Source organism: Pseudochaenichthys georgianus, chromosome 18 (assembly GCF_902827115.2).
Source record: "Pseudochaenichthys georgianus chromosome 18, fPseGeo1.2, whole genome shotgun sequence".
Taxonomy (NCBI): domain Eukaryota; kingdom Metazoa; phylum Chordata; class Actinopteri; order Perciformes; family Channichthyidae; genus Pseudochaenichthys; species Pseudochaenichthys georgianus.
In genome coordinates this window covers 18592711-18615578 of record NC_047520.1, presented here as the reverse complement: position 1 = coordinate 18615578, position 22868 = coordinate 18592711, and the positions used below count along the sequence as shown (strand labels likewise).

The window sequence follows — 22868 nt, the reverse complement described above, 5'->3', positions numbered from 1 at the left end:
GTGTGTGTGTGTGTGTGTGTGTGTGTGTGTGTGTGTGTGTGTGTGTGTGTGTGTGTGTGTGTGTGTGTGTGTGTGTGTGTTTGTGTATGTTTGCGTTTGTGCGTTTTGTGTTTGTTTCCCGGGGAAAACACTCACGAGAAACACCGGCTGTTGTTAAGCCTGCAGTGACGTTAAATTACTCCGTTCTCCGCTTGTAATTATGCCGTTACAAGCTTCAAAGTTATATTTATCACCTGAATTTGCCGAAACAAGTTTAATATTCTGAAAGCCAAGACTTTGTTTAATTGAAATCAGATGAAAACAAACTGTAACGGACCCTGCCGTGTTATCTATGATTACTATACACCTTACATTCATAATGTCAGCCGGAGGGAGGGGGGGCGGCGCTGTGGAAGAGCAGATTGCGATTTACAAGCTTCAAAAATGTATTTATCGTGTGATTTATTTTGGAAATAAAAGTTTCATATTCTGAAAGCCAAGACTTTGTTTGTTTAAAATCAAATAAAACACCCGAACCCCGAAAAAATAGTTTTTTACGCAAATCCACGTTTATTTTGAAATGAGCCGTTGAGACTTCCGACTAATTTCGATAGAGCAGGTATTTGCTTTTTCACACTTGATCAGAACAGCGGGAAGAGAAAGGAATAGAGTGACTGAATGACATCTAGAAAATTAGGCTACGTGGTAATTAAAGCAAAAATGCAAACGACGATTCTTCAGATGTTTAAGAGAAAGGAGAGAGATAAAGAAACTCAGAATGTGCTTAAAATTAGAAAAACAACGCCCACAGATGACACAGGTGATGATGCTTATTTAGCCCAGAGAATGAACCTGGCCATGATGTATAATAAGTTAGCTAACTAGCAAACTGTATATCTTAAATATAAACATTAAATATTTTTGCTTTGATATCTTCTATTTTAATCTGCACATTGTTGCATACATTTTGAGACATTTTATTTTATTAGTATTTTAATTTATGTAACCAATATTCTGAAAATTCTAAGAAAGACAGAGACTTGTACATTTTTGACTGTCTGCTGAATTTAGTTATACATTTGTATTCTAATTTATAACAGTTGAGGCCCAGGGGAGGAATAGGAGACTCAGCGAGAAGAAGTGGCAGCAGGTCCCTCAGAAGCCACCACAGGTGATGCTAGCCCTACTGCATACCCTTCTATATGGAAAGAAGAACAATATGAACAGTTCAAACAGAAAAATTAATGGATGTATGCTCACAATGGAAGGCTAGGCTGTACCCCATGCCATGATGTGAAGGATCTAGGTGTCATGGCATCCCGTGGTGTTAATATTGCTATTCAGTGGGCTGATGGAAAGATAATCCCAGCTGGTCAATCAAGGGATGTCCAGCTTTCATCACTGCGCAAAAAAATCCGTGAGCACAAGAACTCTGCAGCACATAATGAAGCAGTCAAGATTCTTCAGACAGCAAAGAAAGATATTCTTCTGAACATGAACGTGAGTAGTCAGGAGTCTTTGTTTGAGTCTACTGCCAAGGTATTCATGACAGCCTATTATGTGGCCAAGAACAACAAGCCTTTCACAGACTTTGAGAGTCTGATTGACCTGCAGCATGCACATTCTGCTGATTTAGGGCGTGTTTTGCATAGCAAAACTGTCTGTGTTGACATAATTGAGCATGTGTCATCACAGATGAAAAAGGAACTTCTAAAAAACATAATAGAGACCAAGAGAAAAATCACAGTATTGGCTGATGAGTCAACCAGTGTTGGACACAAATCAACACTAATTGTGTTCCTGAAGGCTAGTGTTGATGGAGACATGGAGCCCATTGCCTTTCCATTGGACCTGGTTGAGCTGGATAGTATGTCTGCTGCTCATATCAAGGAACAGATTATGGATTGCTTGCTTAAAAATGGCTTCACTGTTGAGTTGCTGAGAGAAATCCTCATTGGATTTTGCAGTGATGGGGCCAGTGTCATGCTGGGAGTGAAGTCAGGTGTTGGGAAGTTGCTCCAGGATGACTTCCCAGGCATCATACTATGGCACTGCCTTAATCACAGACTGGAGCTTGCTGTTGACCAGGCACTGGATGTGACAGGGGGAACAAAGGACTTCCAGGCATTCGTGGACAGCCTATATTCATTATATAGCCAGTTTGTGTTCAGGGATTCATGAAGCTGGGGGCGGGAGGAGAACAATATGAACCAATGAAGGGGTAGCATTATAGTACCTGCAAGAAATTCAAACCACTTTCACCCCTGGTTCTACCTTGGGTATACTTATTTTATTTTTATTTTGTTAATGTTGCATGTCTTTTTATTTATAGCGTTTTATTTTCGTCTTCATCTATTCCGTCCCTTTGCTGTGCACAGCAAATTCGCCAGTGTGAAAATCCTGGTGTTAGAGCTTTTCGGGGTAAAGTGTTGTGGTTTTGGTGTTACATTTAACATGATTAACACCGCCTGTTTTTAACACACTATATAGTACAGGGTTGGATCATGGTGTTAAAAATATTTAACGACGGATAGTGTGTTCTCTCAATCCGGGTACTTTTACGTGATGTGCGTGAAATTATTTAGATCTCCGCCATCTTTTTGATGCAACCTTCAGTCTCGAGAGACCGCAGTCCGTGACGGTAAGTTATCGCTACGTTTCATAATTTGTTCCTCAGATAGCTTACATTAATTTAGCTTGAAAATACAGTTGTGTGTGGTAGGTAGCGTAATTGTAAATGTATTGTTTTCATTACTAGCTTGCTAATTATTACTATTTGACTGTCATGACCAGGTGCAGGTGCACAGACCATACAGTCAATGCTTGCTTGCTAAACTAACTGTCGAATTAGATATGGATGTCGAATTAACGTTAGATATGTAACATAATATGTAATCATTACGAAGACCAATGTATTGCACATGTCTATCGTTAGTTCGAAAGCGAGCTAACAAGCTCTAGTGTCCGTAAAAATGTTGTTCGATAATTGCCGCCTTTTACTTTTCTAGCATCAGTCCGTCTTGCAGCAAGTGTGATCGCTTGGCCTCGCCCTCGACAGACTGCAGTCAGTGAGTGACGGTAAGTTATCTAGATAAATAACGTTACATTTAATTTGTTCCCCAGTTATCCAACATTACTTAATTTGAAAATAATGTTACAGTTGTGTGTGTGTGGTAGCTAATAATGCTTACTAGCTTGCTAAGAATATTTGTCTGTACTGGCCGTGCACCTGCTTGCTAAATGTTAGCTAGCTGGCTAGCTAGGCAGTTAGCTAGCATGCTAGCTGTCGAATTACACACAGATGTCAACATAGATAACATTAGCTATGTTACATACTATTATGTCATTACAAACACCAACGTATTGCACATGTCTAACGTTAGTTCGACAGCTAGCTAGCTAAGAGGTTCTGATGTTGGTCCTTATCGGTATAGTTAGCCGACTTCGCTAACAACTTTTTTTTCCAATTTCCTTTCTATCACTATCTCAGTGTCACCTAAGCAGCCATCAGTCCCCGCGGGTTTCGACCGTGTGGTCTCGACAGACCGCGTGACTGTAAGTTATCTACGTTTCATTGAATTTGTTCCCCAAGTGAAATTATTTAAGTGTATGTAGTACAGTAATAAAACACTGCGGTCAAGCCAGCCTCCACTTGGGAAAACACAGTCAAGCCAGCCCGCACGTGATATTGGGGTGCGCGAATATTAGAAGCATTACGGTAAAATCCCAGCGCTTACTCGGTCAATAACAAAAGCACCTATAAAAACAAACCAAACATATTAAATTAAGAAATATGTACTATATAATGTGATCAATAATTATTTAAAACAAACTACGTATAACTACCACGAGTAAATGTAAAATGTAAGGAGTTTCAAAATAAAAGTCCTTTGAAATCTCATATTGAAATCTCATATATGAGCTATCAGCCCTGTGTTTAGATAAGAATAAAACGAAATCCCTCCCTGATCCAAGACTCATCTCACCGCAGGGTGATAGAAGGACACCCCATCTACTCACCCAGAAAAAATCAGGACATTCTGATGTGGAGTTTCAAAATAAAAGACCTTTGAAATCTCATATATGAGCCATCAGCCCTGTGTTTAGATAAGAATAAAACGAAATCTCTCCCTGATCCAAGACTCATCTCACCGCAGGGTGATAGGACACCCCATCTACTCATCCAGAAAAAATCAGGACATTCTGATGTGGAGTTTCAAAATAAAAGACCTTTGAAATCCCATATATGAGCTATCAGCCCTGTGTTTAGATAAGAATAAAACGAAATCTCTCCCTGATCCAAGACTCATCTCATTGCAGGGTGATAGAAGGACACCCCATCTACTCAGCCAGAAAAAATCAGGACATTCTGATGTAGAGTTTCAAAATAAAAGACCTTTGAAATCCCATATATGAGCTATCAGCCCTGTGTTTAGATAAGAATAAAACGAAATCTCTCCCTGATCCAAGACTCATCTCACTGCAGGGTGATAGAAGGACACCCCATCTACTCACCCAGAAAAAATCAGGACATTCTGATGTGGAGTTTCAAAATAAAAGACCTTTGAAATCCCATATATGAGCTATCAGCCCTGTGTTTAGATAAGAATAAAACGAAATCTCTCCCTGATCCAAGACTCATCTCACTGCAGGGTGATAGGACACCCCATCTACTCACCCAGAAAAAATCAGGACATTCTGATGTGGAGTTTCAAAATAAAAGACCTTTGAAATCCCATATATGAGCTATCAGCCCTGTGTTTAGATAAGAATAAAACGAAATCTCTCCCTGATCCAAGACTCATCTCACTGCAGAGTGATAGGACACCCCATCTACTCACCCAGAACAAATCAGGACATTCTGATGTGGAGTTTCAAAATAAAAGACCTTTGAAATCCCATATATGAGCCATCAGCCCTGTGTTTAGATCAGAATAAAACGAAATCTCTCCCTGATCCAAGACTCATCTCACTGCAGAGTGATAGGACACCCCATCTACTCACCCAGAACAAATCAGGACATTCTGATGTGGAGTTTCAAAATAAAAGACCTTTGAAATCCCATATATGAGCCATCAGCCCTGTGTTTAGATCAGAATAAAACGAAATCTCTCCCTGATCCAAGACTCATCTCACTGCAGAGTGATAGAAGGACACCCCATCTACTCACCCAGAAAAAATCAGGACATTCTGATGTGGAGTTTAAAAATAAAAGACCTTTGAAATCCCATATATGAGCCATCAGCCCTGTGTTTAGATAAGAATAAAACGAAATCTCTCCCTGATCCAAGACTCATCTCACTGCAGAGTGATAGGACACCCCATCTACTCACCCAGAACAAATCAGGACATTCTGATGTGGAGTTTCAAAATAAAAGACCTTTGAAATCCCATATATGAGCCATCAGCCCTGTGTTTAGATCCGAATAAAACGAAATCTCTCCCTGATCCAAGACTCATCTCACTGCAGAGTGATAGGACACCCCATCTACTCACCCAGAAAAAATCAGGACATTCTGATGTGGAGTTTCAAAATAAAAGACCTTTGAAATCCCATATATGAGCCATCAGCCCTGTGTTTAGATCAGAATAAAACGAAATCTCTCCCTGATCCAAGACTCATCTCACTGCAGAGTGATAGGACACCCCATCTACTCACCCAGAACAAATCAGGACATTCTGATGTGGAGTTTCAAAATAAAAGACCTTTGAAATCCCATATATGAGCCATCAGCCCTGTGTTTAGATCAGAATAAAACGAAATCTCTCCCTGATCCAAGACTCATCTCACTGCAGAGTGATAGAAGGACACCCCATCTACTCACCCAGAAAAAATCAGGACATTCTGATGTGGAGTTTAAAAATAAAAGACCTTTGAAATCCCATATATGAGCCATCAGCCCTGTGTTTAGATAAGAATAAAACGAAATCTCTCCCTGATCCAAGACTCATCTCACTGCAGAGTGATAGGACACCCCATCTACTCACCCAGAACAAATCAGGACATTCTGATGTGGAGTTTCAAAATAAAAGACCTTTGAAATCCCATATATGAGCCATCAGCCCTGTGTTTAGATCAGAATAAAACAAAATATCTCCCTGATCCAAGACTCATCTCACTGCAGAGTGATAGAAGGACACCCCATCTACTCACCCAGAAAAAATCAGGACATTCTGATGTGGAGTTTCAAAATAAAAGACCTTTGAAATCCCATATATGAGCCATCAGCCCTGTGTTTAGATCAGAATAAAACGAAATCTCTCCCTGATCCAAGACTCATCTCACTGCAGAGTGATAGAAGGACACCCCATCTACTCACCCAGAAAAAATCAGGACATTCTGATGTGGAGTTTCAAAATAAAAGACCTTTGAAATCCCATATATGAGCCATCAGCCCTGTGTTTAGATCAGAATAAAACGAAATCTCTCCCTGATCCAAGACTCATCTCACTGCAGAGTGATAGAAGGACACCCCATCTACTCACCCAGAAAAAATCAGGACATTCTGATGTGGAGTTTAAAAATAAAAGACCTTTGAAATCCCATATATGAGCCATCAGCCCTGTGTTTAGATCAGAATAAAACGAAATCTCTCCCTGATCCAAGACTCATCTCACTGCAGGGTGATAGAAGGACACCCCATCTACTCACCCAGAAAAAATCAGGACATTCTGATGTGGAGTTTCAAAATAAAAGACCTTCGAAATCCCATATATGAGCTATCAGCCCCGTGTTTAGATAAGAATAAAACGAAATCTCTCCCTGATCAAAGACTCATCTCAATGCAGGGTGATAGAAGGACACCCTCACCCAGAAAAAATCAGGACATTCTGATATATAGTTTCAAAATAAAATGGTAAGGTAGGACCCAAACACAGTATTAAAACAAGGGAGGCAGATATTGTTTATAATGCTCCTAATATTCGCGCACCCCAATATCACGTGCGGGCTGGCTTGACTGTGTTTTCCCAAGTGGAGGCTGGCTTGACCGCAGTAATAAAGTTGTTGGCTAATTGGCTCCTTTTCCTTTCTAGCACGTGTTCTTCTGCTCCGTGCGGAAGCAGCCATCTTGTGTGGCCTCGACAACAGACTGCATGCAGTGAGTTATCTAGAGATAACGTTACATTTAATTTGTTCCCCAGTTAGCTAACATTGGTTAATTTCCCTTGAAAATAATTGTAGTTGTTTGTGGTAGCTAATAATGTTAACTATCTTGCTAAGAATATTTGCAACCCAGTCTCACGGCATACATTTAATCTATTGATTTGTGTTCACAAACACGATTTTCGCATTTGTTTTGTGGCACACAGAACGATTTTTCTTTTCTTGGAAGACCAGAAGCTGTGTGGTTCATAAAAACATGTTCTTACTCAATATCTTACCCTTAGCCTAACCCTTTTATTTTAAATGGTATAATGTCGGAGGAAAATAAATGGCTCAGAATACTGAAATCTGTATTTTTTGTCATCTTCTTTTCCTTGTAATTTGGCGCAGGCACGAAACATATTACCAATACAAATGCATTGCTTCTAAATATTGTTCTGTGTCAGAATACTGAAATCTGTATTTGTTTTTAAAATCTCTTTTTCCTTCTAATTTGTTATTATTTACATTGCTTTTAAAGTCGTTCTGTGTGTCGCGAAAAAAATGGGGAAATCGTGTCTTTTTTTACTATAACACGAAATGCCGTGAGACTGGGTTGCAACACACCAACACTGTGCTTAATTTGGTCCCAAACGTTTGTCATGCACAGATAGAAGCCTCTCAGCTTAAAGATACAAAAATAAAAGAACGGGGCATAAAGTAGAATTTCTTTATCTAAAGACAGTTCCAATTTATATTATGCCACCCTTACACAATTGGAGTATTTGCTTGCTTAAGAAGGGGAAGTTGTGATGCATCATAATAACTTGTGGAATAACAAATGTTGTGTTTCTCCATTTTACCCATATAGGGCTCTTGCTCTTCTCTTCAGCTGAAGATGATAGTCAAAGTGCAATACCGAAACCAAAAGAAGTACATCAAAATTCCAGAAGCTTGTTTTGACATCTTCATCACTGAAGGCAAGTAAACCACTTCAGAATCGGAATACCTTTATTAGTCCCACAGAGGGGAATTTTGCGATCCACCCTCATTAACCTACTGTTACATTAGATGGACATGATGCACTGTTGAGGCAGTCCCCCCCCCCCTTGTGTGTGCGTGTGTAGCTTCTGCTTATATTTGGTCTTCAATCCTTTTAGTGAAATAGAGGTTTTCCATCCATGTGGACAGCATCTTATCAGTGGAGAATGAGACTGGCACAGAAGTGGACGACTACGCATTTCCAGATCTACTCACTACCAGTGGAATATGCTTTGTCATCAAAGATGAACTGAATGACAGTGGTGGTGAGTGACGACAATAAACCCTTTCCTCAGCAGCTATGTTGACGTCATAGCAGGGTAAACACAGGTGTAATAGATCAAATTAATTTTGGCCCGATCTATTTAGTGTGTCACAGCCATTCCAGTGAGACAGCATATTATCAGGGCCCTGGCCTGCCTACATCCTAAATTACATCTCTGTTTACGCTGCATGTCAACATGGCTGCTGAGAAAAGGGTCGATTTTACATTTCTCAATTGTATTGTATGCTAATTATCCCCATGCAAGTGTCAAGCACACCACACATTTCATTGCTATAAACAATACTATCTTAAAGGAATGGTATGCTCATGACACTCATTTTTAAATAATTATCATCCGATAAAACAGACCAGTCTCTGCCAGGCTTCTTTTTTTTTTTTTTAATCCGATGACATTATCAGTGATTTTAAACTGATTATATACCGAAATAACATCAACACTGTGGGCGCCGCCATTTTCCGGACGTGACGTAAACCATGCGTTTGGTTTTCGAAGACACGTTGATCTCCATGTTATTTACTGTAGTTTCTCTCTTCAAATATGCCTCACTGTATCGCGAAATATTGCCACAATTCTGATAGGAACAATCCACGGAATGCTCGGTTCCATCTGTTGCCAAAAGGTAAGCGTAAGAAGTACATTCGGAGGCAGTGGCTAGCGAAATGTGGCCGGTGTTGCAGTATAATTTGAGTCATGACAACTGGCGACATTCTATTATTTTCGTCATAGGAATCCGGGGCGTGTACATTGAGGACCCATTGTTGACTTACCATGTCGATCGCCTCGTTTGTCGTTTATGTTCATCTTTTGCTATATCTGCCTTCCTAAGATCACTTTGATGCACATTCAGTACTCGTATGTGAGGTTGTGGGTGAGAGGTGGATATCGTGACGCTTACAGGGAGGTATCGAACATTACAAAGTAGGTGACTGTGTGGATGCCTATTCAAAATATTGCAAACTTGAATAAATCATTTAAATTATATATTTGTGTCCGACTTTCATTTGTACATCGTTCTTAATGTGATGTATAGTAGCTCTGATAGCGGTCCATACCTTCAGACAGCCTAAAAGTAAAACACATCGAGATGACTGGATCACTCATGACAAGTTGTGATCAGCTCCGATTAAATTGTGATATCAATGCTGTAGCTATTCTCCAGGGAGCACGTTTTTTTTATGAAATACCTGTATCCCTCTCATCACAACAAGACTCTACACTGTGCAGGAAAAACAATTATATACATGAAAATAACCTTGATGCATGGGAATGAAACAAACAAACTATCTTCCGTGGCTATACTGATATGTCACAGTAACAGTCAACCACAGAAAAGTAAGTCCAGCAGGGCACAAGTTGAATACATATAATACAGTAGTTATATTATGCCTTTAAGCTTATACGTTTAACCCATAAGAACCCGGACCCATTTCTACTTTTGGGGAAATTAAGGGGAACGTCATTTAGACTAAATAGACCACCTAGAACACATTTCTGACAAGTAACCCCCCCCAGTGTCAAATATCTGAAATGTGACATATATGTCACATTGGGCTTTAATGGTAAAGTAACTCTTATTTATAACTTCATTAATGAGGATGATTTTTTTGGTTTACATGTGTTTGAACATACTTTGAATTGAATAATAAAGAATATGTATGTATAACTAAATATAATTGAATCAGCTAAATTAACTAAGCAGATCATAATCATATTTGTAATTGTGCATATATGTCACTCCGGGTTTACTGTGAATGTTTAGGGTTAATGTCCCGATGTGACATCAGTGTCACAGCCATATTTATGGCATTAGTTTCATATCAATTTCATCAATAAATGTTTCTATAACAGGTTATATGTAATCAGAATCAGAAAAGAGCCCAAGACAGCTTAATGTTTAACAAATGACATGTCATGTAAGCATTTTTATTCTTAAATGGCTTGAATGTTAACTTTAGCAACAAAAAACCTTTCCAAATGTAGCTAGTTCTGTCGCCTGGCACATGGACATCTTGGACATGTTGTTATGGGAACACAAAAGCAAATGACAAGGACCATAACCCACCAGACTGTTCAGTGTGTGTCACTTAGGGACTTCATGAGATAAAAAAGGCTAAAGCTGTATTAGGAACTTTCCAGAACATTTAAAGTTCATGTGACACCTGTGTCTGCAATTCTGTCTGCCTTGCTGAAGCTGAGTATGCTAAACTAGAGAGGGAATCACTAGCAAGGGTGGTACTACATGCATACATATAGTATCTTATATCATCTTCCTATTATACACACATGCATTTCCAAACATTTGGACTACCTATGTTGCAAATGTATTATCTTTTCAATTTACACACGGCATCTATTGCACGTCTGTCCGTCCTGAGAGAAAGATCCCTCCTCTGTTGCTCTCCCTGAGGTTTCTCCCATGTTCCCTTTAAACTGTGGGTTTTCTTCGGAAGTTTTTCCTTGTACGATGTGAGGGTCTAAGGACAGAGGGTGTCGTATTGTCATACTGATATGTATGGCTGAATTCCCCCATCCAATCTCTTCACATTGGTCAAAACTTCTTCCTCTGCTGACGAGTCCGAACTCAAATACTCCGCCATGTTTCCGTGTGTTGACAAAGTGAACGCATGGATGACGTCACGACCATCACGTGACTACTGAAAATGGCGGCGGCCAGACGGAATATACAGGTCTTGATAAAAAAGAGCTATAAAATCATTATTTACCGGGGAATATCGCAGGGTATGATTTAAACATAATGTTTCACTAAATACTGAAGTTTGGAATAATTATCTAATGAGTGGACCATTCCTTTAAAAGGTAAAGTATTGTTTATAGGAATCAAATGTGCATACTCCACTGATTTGGTGAAAATACATAATTTTGTACTTACTTGGGGTTCTTGTTGAAAGCCTTGTTCTTAAGCTTTTGCTAGACTAAAAAACACCATTGCTGTCTTAAGTATTGGTCCCAAGTAGAGTGCGCTCTTGTGGACAAGGACTTGGGACTCATACTTGCAATGGAGGTTTTCAGTGGGTTTGTTGTATTTTTGAGAACACTTCACCAGTAGATTACATAAAGACATGACAAAAAGACCATATAATTTCAATATTCATATTTAATATCTCTTGTGTGATGACATTATTTTCCAGAGCCATCCTCATCCCCCGCTTCAGGCACAGATACTATTTCAGTCACTTCGAAAAGCAGCAGTGAAAACGATTTCTACAGTGGCACTCTGAAACGCTTCAGAAAAGAGGAGGAGGCTTTGCAGGGTCCACAAGCCAAAAATGTGAGTGCATATTCAATATGTCATGTACACCATTGTTTTACATTTTAGTGACGTCTGTCCATCCGTGTGTCTGTACCAGTAGATTGCTCATAAACCTATACTGCTTACTAGGGATGCTCCGATCGATCGGTCACCGATCGATATCGGCCGATACTCACTCTCTACTGATCGATCGGTGCTCTCTAAACATGCCGATCGTGAGAGCCGATCGCATGACGTGAAATACATGACACTTTTCTCTGTGTGCGGCAAAACAAGCTCGCCAAAATGGCTTCACCGGTCTGGCATTATTTTAAGGTGTCCGAAAAAGACAGTAAAATAGCGGTATGCAACGTGTGTGTGAAGCAGAAACCCTGCAGCTCCGCCCGCCGGACCGGTGAGCGGAGCGAAACACACAAGAGTTAGACCTAACACACTTAGCTATTTTATCTACCTCTGGAACAAGCTAAACTAGTTATTATAAATATATTTATTCTTCACCGTCGGGTCACTCATTACTGGATCAGTGAGCTGCATGCAGTGATGTACCTGAACGCGTTCAATGAACGATCGTTCATGAACGCGTTCATATTTTGGGCGAACGTGAACTGAACGTACTGTATTTCCGCTAGATGAACGTAATTGAGAACGCGTTCATTCTCAGCGCTGTATAACGGCGTTCAAAAGTGCGTTCATTCTCAGCACTGTATTATAACGGCGTTCAAAAGTGTGCCAGATTTCATATGCCTTTCAGCCGAAAACCCAGTTAAAACACACCGTAAACAGGCTTCAAAATAATGCGGAAAACCACCCAATCTGGCAACAGCAAGCTGCCTGTGACACGTACGCGCCTGTCACCCCTGGCTGTCGCACTAAAATATAAATATACTAAATATATCAGACTCCTCACAACAAACAATGTGGAACCGCGGAACCGGCGAGCATTGAATGAATGAATGAATTAGTATGGACGAAGCCGAGAGCAGAGCTCTGCAGCAGCACTCGCTCAGAGTGAGACTCTAGGGCAGGGGTGGGAAACCTCCGGCCTCCGGCCGTATACGGCCCGCGAGACAATTTGGTACGGCCCTCGAGGTAATTTATAAACACACGCAAAAAATAAAAAAATGAAACAAGCGAGTGCCTGTTTTTCCTGGCCAAGGTCAGGGTCCTTGAACACAACACGAGCCTAACGTGTCATCACGTGGTATATATCTCGACTGACAGGGGTGCAGTTCTGACGGAGAGCACCAGAACGCCACTCCAGCACTTCAGAAATTGCAGTACCGATAAGTCCATACACATGCCGCAGTTTCTGCGTGTCTGTGTCTTTAGTTGAAAGCCCAGTGGCGATCTGCTCATCTGTCATACAGTCAATAACTTTGTTGTTATCATTAGCATCTGGTTAGCTAGCTATGCTAACGAATATAAGAAGCTTTGTCTACAACCAGTGAGGTAAAGGCCCATCTTTATATGATCATTATAGTTATAAAAAAAATAAGAGAATAAAGTAAACAGATATAAAATACTATATGACAGTTATTAATAAAGAAGAATACAGTTTGAAAGGGGAGTGATTTGTCAAATATCCATAAATTAAAAGAAAATCTGCTTACAGTTGTGTTTGGGTGTTGAGAGATGTGTCCATAGATCTCCTAATGTTGCTCTCAAAGTGCAACAAATCTTCCCAGGGGAGCATGCCCCCCGGACCCCCCTAGAGGAGGTTAGGTCCCCCCCCCACTTAAATCATGTTCACATGGATAGGAAACTAAATACATTTGCACACATCTTGTGTCCATAAATTATCTTTCTGTTTTTGTGGTCACGCCACACCCTGCACGTGCATGCATACGCGAGTCATGGTGAGATATCTGGATTAAGAGGTTGCTTTTTCTTTGCACAGAATGAAATGAATGGGCTGTGATTTTAGTTTTTTTAAGCAGAGGTCAATAACTTGTACGGCCCTCTGAGGATATTGTAAACATTGAAATGGCCCATTAACATCGTACAGGAGACAAATGATAGCTCGCAGCAACGTATTGAAAAAAGAACGATGAACTATAAATTAGTTCATTTTTGAAACCATGAACTTTAGTTCAACATTTTGAATTATGAACTATGAACTGAACTAGTTCATTTTAAAATGTGTGAACTGTGAACTGAACTAGTTCATGTAGAAAGTGAACTTTCCCAACACTGGCTGCATGAGATACTGACAGGCTGTCAGGAAAGAGAGAGAGAGAGAGGGGGAGGGAGAGAGGAAAAGAGAGCGCTTCCGCTCATTTCTCCCGTGTTATTATCCAAAGTGAATGTAAACTTGAATAATGTACATCATTTGAATGTAATAATTAAGTTGATTGTTGTTTGTGGAAGCTCCAGTGAATGAGCCCCATTAACTGGGTTTAAACATCACTTTAAATGGAAGATTTAAAGTAATGTTTAAATCTTCCATTTAGGGCCCACTCGATCGGATCGGTATCGGCCGATACTGATTCCGGCGGATACTGATTCCGGCGATCGGCCCCGAAATTGGCGATCGGAGCATCCCTACTGCTTACTTAACGGGTGTCATTTTTGTTGTGTTTTGTTTTAAGCTGATAAAACAGGTTCTGCTGACCAAACCAGGAGGAAGTGATGTGCTGAAGGAGTATGAGGAAAAAGGAACAATTAGTCCTGCCACAAGAAAAGTGATGGTGAACATTCTAGGTGCAGAGTGAGGGGTAAGATTCTAATTTGTTATAGCTTTGCATGAAAGTGTCATGTATGTCATAGGCTAAGTGTGGATGAAGTTGGTGCAATTGTATTTCTACATAAATTGAGTTCATTAAGTTTATATGTTCTTAAACTGAGTCTCTTAGACTTAAATGAATTAAATGTTGAAAATGACTGTTTTTGCTCTACAGGAGAATCCCTCAGCGACTGACCAAAGAGAAGTATGCACTGGGGATTGTTATCCTGTTTCCCTCGCTCCAAGATCCACATGGGAAGACAGGCTATGTGAGTTATTCTTGATTATGATCAAAGTAGACTGTTTTAGATGGCTTACATCAGGGGTATCAAACTCAAGGCTCAGGTGGCCAAATCCGGCCCGTGACTTCATTTTCTGTGGCCCCAGCAAAGAGCTTGCAAAGAATGATATGTTTATTATATGGTGTTACGTTCCCTGGTAGATCTAGGGGTAACACACTACGGCACGTAACATATGGTTACATGATGATTTACAGAAGCACGTTGCCCATAAACTACATGTCCCATAATGCATCTCAAATTTGACTTTTTTTTCAGAGTTTGACTTTTTTTTTTTAAATGTTTCTTTTTTTATTTCACCTCCTTTTTTTTTAATGTCACTTTTTTTCCAGAATTTGCTTTTTCTTTTAAAATTATTTTGTGACATTCTCATTGAAGAGATTTGCAATTATTTGCCTTAACTTCTACATTCAGACGTTAATTCTGAAGTTATTACCCTATCTGATAATAATCCAATGCAGAGGCAATAATGTAATATATAATACATCATTTTATATAGTCTTAAAGTTACAACCTGCCCTTTGAGTGCAACCATAATGCTGATGTGGCCCACGATGAAATTGAGATTGACACCCCTGGCTTACATGGTTCCTTGAATGCTGTGGGATTTATATAACATGCTACTGCATTTAAGAATTCCTGTAGTTGTATACATACTGTAGGGTAGTTTAATTCATTTGGGCGGCTGTGGCTCAGGAGGTAGCGCATAGTCCAATGACTGCAGGGTTGATGGTTCAAATCCCATCTCCTCCTGTCCACATGTCAAAGTGTCCTTAGGCAAGACACTGAACCCCGAATTGCTCCCAATGAGCAGGCCTGCACCTTGCATGGCAGCTGCCGCCATTGGTTATGTGAATGTTTGTCAATGGGTAAATTGTCAATTTTGTTTTTTTCGGTCAGGAGCATTTTTATGACGGGCAGAAAGGCGGTGGGTTTCTAGCGTGGCGACTGAAGTCCGTTCAGAGAGCAACGCGACTTCCTGTGAGGTCCAAGGATTCCAGAATAGAAGAGAATGGAGGCCCCATGCTAAGGAGAGAGATAGGCCACTGTGATGATCATCCAGATGAGCAGAGATTTCAAGAGCTCATATCTGTGATGAATCATACAAACGACAGAGAAGTCATCATGAAGAAGATGAGAGACACACTGGAATATAGACAGCGCCTTGTCCACGATCCTGACAGATCCTCCACTGTCCTTTCAGTATTCCCGCGCCTGCTGGACACTAAAGGATTGGTAATATTTTATTACTCCTACTTTTGCTTATTATGAATGTTATTTTGATAGATGTTTTAAGCAACCTTCAGTTAAATGGAGATGATCTAAATCTGTGAAATTGGCATTAGTAGTACATTGAAAACCTGATGGTGGTTCTTGCGTTTGTGCTGTATATGTGTTTTAGATTCTCCAAGACTTCAGTCTCCTCTTTGGGTCAGAAACTCCATCCAAACTACTGGAAAAGTGGCCAACCTCCTTCAAAGCAAAGGTCATCCAACAGGCAGAAATGCTGACTTCCACACCCTTGCTGAAGCGCTTGTTGTTGTCTGCCAAGAACCAAAGGGCTGATGAACCATCACTGGAATCACCAGGTATGGTTTTAGGAACTGCATTGTCATATCATGTCATATTGCCTATTGTAAATGGTCTATGTGAGGCTGGAGGGAGTGTATGACCACACAGTTGGAGAATGCCAGGGTACAGTGTTTACAGGTTTGGAAAGTATTCAGGCCACTTCACTTTTTCCATACTTTATTGTGTTGTGAGACTTCATGTCTTGTATTTTGCTTGTACATGCACTATTAACTGTTGGACATTATACAGATTGGTAAAAAAAAAAAAAAGAAGTTGATCATTGTTCTCTTTTCTTACAGAGTGGGACAGTGATATGGCATCCATCCTCCTCCTTCTGCACCTCCTGTCACCCCAGCCTGCGGGAAGGAAGAAAACCCATCAGTGTAGCTCAGGCCATTGACCATCTGGTCGTATTTCACAAGGTATGTGGCAGGTTTAAGAATGTTAGATCTAGCCACCAGAACTACTACAGAGAGCTGTCACTATGATAAAGTAGGACTAGGCTAGTGCAAATATAAACTATTCCTAAAAACACACACATGCGCATAGTTAGCCATGTAAAATTAAAATGTTGCTTGCCTTGTCCTTCAGTCCTGTAGGAGTCTGGATGAGCACCTTCAGAGCCATATGGACACGAGCCAGCCATATCTTCTTGCTTCAGGGACCAGCAAGGAGGCTGTCTGCAACTTCTTCATTCTGATCGACAAGAAGCTCATCCCCTGTGAGGCTACCACTTCCTTAGCAGCAATTGATGAATTTTTTAAGCTTCACTTTGTCTTAGGCACTAGCTATGATCCAGCACTCAAAAGCATGTACACATTTCTGCAAACAACTGTCTATAACATAGACGTTGACACCACCAGTGAGAGCCCCAAGGTCAAGGAACTGAGAACTAAGTTTGTGAGTAATGTATAAGTGTTACAGTACATATGCAGATTATTGCTTGATACGCCTGGATCCTTAACTCGGCACCTTAAGCTTGTTCATGGCTTGTATCCAGGAAAACATTTTAATTTGATATGCACTCAGGATGGCTGCTCATTGCAGTTCAAAAGTTTTTTAGGTTTTAAAAAACACTTGAAGAAATACCATGATAAGGATGGGGTCGTTTCAAGCAATAATCCTTCATCACCAGTCCAACAAGCTGTTATTCTCAGGGAAGACATTTTACATGTTGGTGACATGGATCAAAAAGGTTGTTTGTTGCCTGGCACGGCAGGCAACAAACAACCTTTTCGGACCTCCACTGCCATAGAGGGTTATTTTTTATTTTTGTACATATACATTTTTGCTGTTGAACAATATTGAATGTTGGTTGAATTGCATATTGTGAGAATTTGTCAGTCTTAAGAGACATGGAAAGTTTATTTGTTGAGCATTTTCATGCCTTTAATGTTAAGCAGGATAGTCTTTCAGTCATCAAACCTGATGCACTGCAATTTCATAAGCCTTTTGATCTGCAAATGTCTGCAAGTACCAATGACACCCTTTTTTATATTGTCTTAGACAGCTAAGTGCTGTAATTTGTATTTATCCCCCCACCCCATGGGTGTGTGAGGTCCGAAAAAGTTGTTTGTTGCCTGCCGTGCCAGGCAACAAACAACCTTTTCCACTGTCAAAGAGGGTTATTTTTTTATTTGTTGAATTGCATATTGTGAGAATTTGTCAGTCTTAAGAGACATGCCACCATTCAAATAAAGCACGTGGCATATATGTTATCTGGAATGATTTATTGGTCATTGTAACTTTTAACACCAGTTTGTTGTACATCATAATACCAATACACAACATTGACACTAGATTAGTGTTCATTTTGAACTCCCAGAGGTGTTGAGGCTAATGCAAAATGCAACACTAGTATAATGTGCATTCAACACTAGCTCAGTGTACATGTTTAACTCTTAAAGGTGTTAGATGGGAGAAGATGTATCACTACTGAAGTGTTACTCTACACCAGGACAGTGTTGAATTGCAACACTATCAGTGTACATGTTTAACTCTTAAAGGTGTTAGATGGGAGAAGATGTACCACTACTGTAGTGTTACTCTACACCAAAACAGTGTTGAATTGAAGATGCAGCCAACACTGTTAGTGTTGTTATTGGCGTTGGTGTTCAGTGTTGGTGTTCACATCTTACACTCTTAGTGTTGGTATAGTAACACTGTGATAGTGTTATATTGTCAACACTTTGGAAAGTGTTAATTTAACACTTTGCTGGTGGTTTCAATATAAACTCTTTCATAGTGTTAAAATTAACTACATGGGTGTTGAATTTTAGATTTCAAATTTGCTGTAATGTACATGTTCCGTCTGCTCAAAACATAGCAGACATAATGCCAAGGTGAAGTATATCTTAATGCAACACTCACCATTTTACTGTTGGTGAGTCATTGGTCTCTTTACCCATTTTTCCATCAGCCCATCCTGGCTTTGTTGCCCTTGTGCCGCGACTACAAATTAAATAAATTCCTAGGAGGCCGTTTCCCTGCCAAGCCGCAGCAAAAAGATTCATCTTATTGGCAACATTAGCAGGACGAATCAGAAGAAATAAATATACATGTATGTGCAGGACACTTACACAGACTTAATTCTGATTTGGCTGCTTCACACTTACAAAATGATTTGGCTGCTTCACACTTACAAAATGAAGCCTCATAACCAAATGTAAAGATATATTCTGCTATTTTTAGGTTTCCCTTCCCTGTAGTGTGTTATATAGCTTTTTGTGCAAATGCCTAAATGCCAAAGTTCCCTCCAGAGGGACACATCTTATGATTTGAGTTCTGATAAGAAAATGCCGATATGCACCCATTCTGTAGGTGTTTCTTGAGAAGTGGGCTGTATTTAACTTCAGAGCTTCACGCACATGACCACCCACAGTCAGTAGGCACGACACGCTGCCTACTTCCAGCATTACATCAGCTGTGATAAACTATCAACACCTCCGTCCTCCGTCTCTTTCACCCACTGCGGACTTAACTCAACAAAGGAGTGTTCCAAATGTTAGCAAAAAGCAAACAAGGTCAACTCAACCCCACATTTAAGAAAGCACACCCAGCAAACATGAACTGATGCTGATGATATTAAAATCAGTTGACAGACTATATAACTATTAACTAACTAACACATCTCAAAACAACAATTAAAGCTTGAATTAGAATTGCTCTGTGTGTGTTTGCATTTCTTTTTTTTAGGATCAAGGATAACTAAGAGATATTGACTTGTGTCCTAATGTGTCCTAATGAACAGTGCAGTATTATGATTTTGGACACAAACTAAAAAGAAATATATAGTATAATTCAATGTAGTGAAATCAATGACTTTCTCTACTGGAGGAGTGTGTGCAGTGAGTGTGTGTTGCACACACTCCTACTTTCATGGAGGCAGAGGTGAGTGGGAAACGGAAAGATATTATAACAGCTCTACACTTTTAAATTGTCTTTACTATTTAACTTTATTAACTTGGGTTAGCAGCATAGTTCTGAAGCTTTGTGTTATGTTTATTTGCACATCAATTCTCTAAGATGATGTTAAATACCAAATAATATACCAATAAGATAAGTCTGTTTCTTTGGAAATAATTTATTTCCCACTTGTATGTTATAAGTTGATCTTTTTTTGCATGATATCTTTTTCCAGCTACTTCCCATCGTAATTCGTATTATAATGAATTACTCCAACTAAAACTACATTTTTTGTTTTGCTGGGATATAATAAAATAAAACTGATTAATGGTTACACGATTTGATTCAGCAAATCCTTAAAAAAGTTAAGTGTTAGTTAAAGTTGTTTTTAAGTGTGTCTGTTTGCGTATGTGTCAAATGTATATCTTTAACCTAACAAAAAATAGTATATTATATTTATGTTTGACCTTTGCTGTATTTAAACCTCCACATGACTAAAAGATATCTGCAAGAGAAACACAGCAGCTCACACACTGACAAAGGCAGAGACTAAGGCTGCGGCCCCACGAGGACGAAAACGGCTAAACGCATAGGATTAACGCAAACGCAATCGCAAACGGCTTCCGTCCACATGCAATAATTATCTGGATAGTGTCTGCCCACACGAGACCGCTCCGTTTAGCTCCAACTGCTGGAGAAGCTGCAGTACATATGCCGAGCCTGTACGTGGCGCTGTAACTTCCTCCACAAAAGCAGCGAAGAAGCATGGTTGTCATGTTTGCCCTTCTGTTTATTCTCCGCGGTGGGGGCCGAGGGAACCGGGCAGAGTTTTTCGCCAGTCAGCGTGTATTAAAGTTGAAATCTTCCGGACACAATTATAAAAGTGCCGGTCAAAGGTCTTCTTTGTTATTTATTGAGCTTTAAAACAAATGAATAACGACTCTATATAATATAATGATAAAATACACGGAGCCTCTCTTTTTCCTCCCTCTCTTCAGACAGCGTCAGTGTCTGTCTCATGCAGCAGCTCATCCAGTAATGAGTGACCCGGCCGACTGTAAAAATAAACATTGTTATAACTAGTTTAGGGAGTTTGAGAGGTAATTAAAATAGCTAAGGGTGATGATCTGACTTGAAGTGTGTGTTTTGCTGCAGCGGGAGGAGCTGCAGGGGAGCAGAGCTGCGTGTCTCCGTCCTGTCAGATTAGACTTCACTCGCGAGAGAAAGATAAATAATCTGAATTCAGGGTGCAGTTTACTTTGACGCGGGGGTGAGCAGCAGAGGTGGGGAGAGGCGGGGCTATTGCCTCATCATTATTGCTGTAGATGTTGCACAAACAACTGTAGCATGGTCAATAGCGTCCGGAGCACGATAGCAACTCTGCGATCCGCCATTGTTGTTGTTGTTGGTGGCGAAACACTTCAGCACTGGCGCGGGGTAAGCGGAAGTGAGCAGAAGAGGTGGGGAGAGGCGGGGCTATTGCGCAATCACTATCAGTGATCTGAAAATGTCCGTATAGGGCGCACACACGGAGCTGTTTGACCCCCCAGAGAGCTGCGTATGCCTTTCTATCCACCTTGGGACCCGTTGTCGTTTCCTCAGTCGTTTAGTGCCATATTCGGTCGTCCTCGTGGGGCCGAACGGTCTATATGACACTAAACAGTAACGCAAACGACCGAATTCGTCCTCGTGGGGCCGCAGCCTAAAGCTTTGTGCTAAAAAAAAACAGTGTTCATATCCAGTGATTCAACACTTTCTAAAAGTTATACTCAGTTTTTTTTTTGCCAAACTTGCAGAATTTGCACTTGTTAAAAAATGTATTTTTGAAAGTTTATTTGAGCAGTGCTGGTTCTGCTCCTTATGTTATTTAAAGGTAAGTTTGGGAGAGAAGAGATCAAGCATTGAACAGATACACAGAACGGCCCTTTTTTACTCCTATTTCAAAGTTTCATTGATTTCACACATTCTGCTTTGAACAGAGATCACTGGGTGCAGACTACACTGTGCTGCTGCTGTTTCTAAGAGGTTATCCCAACCGTTTTTTGCCAATACAAAGACTGTAAGGTAAGTAGAAGCAGATAACACACATTGATTATGTTTAGAGAGTCTGACGAGCAGAGGAAATAACTACCATCAAATATTGGGATGCAATCAGGGACAGGAAGTCAATAATTCACTTTTTGAAGCTTGAAATGAGTCAATTCAGAGAACAAAATGTGTGTTTCTCTAATTGCTCTGACTGTGGTTAGGAAAGGCATGAATCAAGATTTTGGGAAATTCTCTTATTCATTTTCTTGCTATAAAAATATAGGGGTCATTCCAGAATTGGAGGACAATTTAGACACCAACATTTTTGAAAAATGAACCTTTTATTTTATAATTTTTTTAATGTATTTAGGAAAAACAGATAATAAACCATCAAAAAAAGTGATTTGCCCAGCTAAGGCATCAAATAAAGTATATTTTCCAATGAAGAATTACCCCTGTTACTCTAATTATAGTAACAGGGTTGAAAGTAACAGGATTGAAAATCAATGCTAATTTGAGCTTTAACCTCAGGAATTATTGCTAGATGTAGCATGTAATGCTGCTTTCAAGGCAAGGACAAACTTGGATATCTAATGAAAGAAAGATAACTTTGAAATTAATATGCTTTATTCTGATAATATCAGTAACAGGGTTGAGTGGGTCAGAGTGCCACACTCTTTTATGACTGAAAAGATTGTAAAAATAGGAAAAATAAAAGAGAGGACTTAGTTTTGGTCTACCCATGGCACTAGCTAGCACATGGCTTGCTGGTGTCCCCGTCACTGTGGCCCATTCCCAAACCGCCCTACCCCTACGTTTGCGCGGACTAGGGTCCGCCATATTGAGGGCTATTCCAAACCAACGAGTGTGTAGCGGTGTGGAGGGGGAGTGGCCTACAGTAAGGTATCTAATTACCAACCTGGGCTGAAGTCGAATAGTCCATTTAGCTTAGGAACCTTCCTAAAGGAGTGAAATGACCCGGAAGTCCCTCAGTGGCAGCCATGATAAGTGCCGTTCGAATTCTCTAGAATGATGAGAATGATAGGAAAGGAGGTTTCAAACTTCCTTTATAACCTCCTTTAGCTTAGGAACCACTGGACTTCCCTAACCGACAGGAGAAGCGAAAATGCTGCCCCACAATGCCTTGCAGCCGCAGCATTTGCCGTCACTCAACAGTCGG

At 40.2% G+C, this 22868-nt stretch overlaps 1 protein-coding gene across 1 annotated transcript in view; it reads left to right on the top strand.

Annotated features, from left to right (window-relative positions):
• Window positions 1-19377, top strand: part of LOC117463389 (uncharacterized) — a 42652-nt gene extending 23275 nt beyond the window's left edge. The window contains exons 3-8 of the mRNA XM_071206516.1: window positions 14251-14369; window positions 14560-14653; window positions 15584-15919; window positions 16086-16272; window positions 16555-16677; window positions 16847-19377. Of these exons, the coding sequence (XP_071062617.1) occupies window positions 14251-14369; window positions 14560-14653; window positions 15584-15919; window positions 16086-16272; window positions 16555-16655 (837 nt within the window). The 3' untranslated portion in view covers window positions 16656-16677; window positions 16847-19377. The remainder of the gene's footprint in view (window positions 1-14250; window positions 14370-14559; window positions 14654-15583; window positions 15920-16085; window positions 16273-16554; window positions 16678-16846) is intronic.
• Window positions 19378-22868: the final 3491 nt, after the last annotated feature.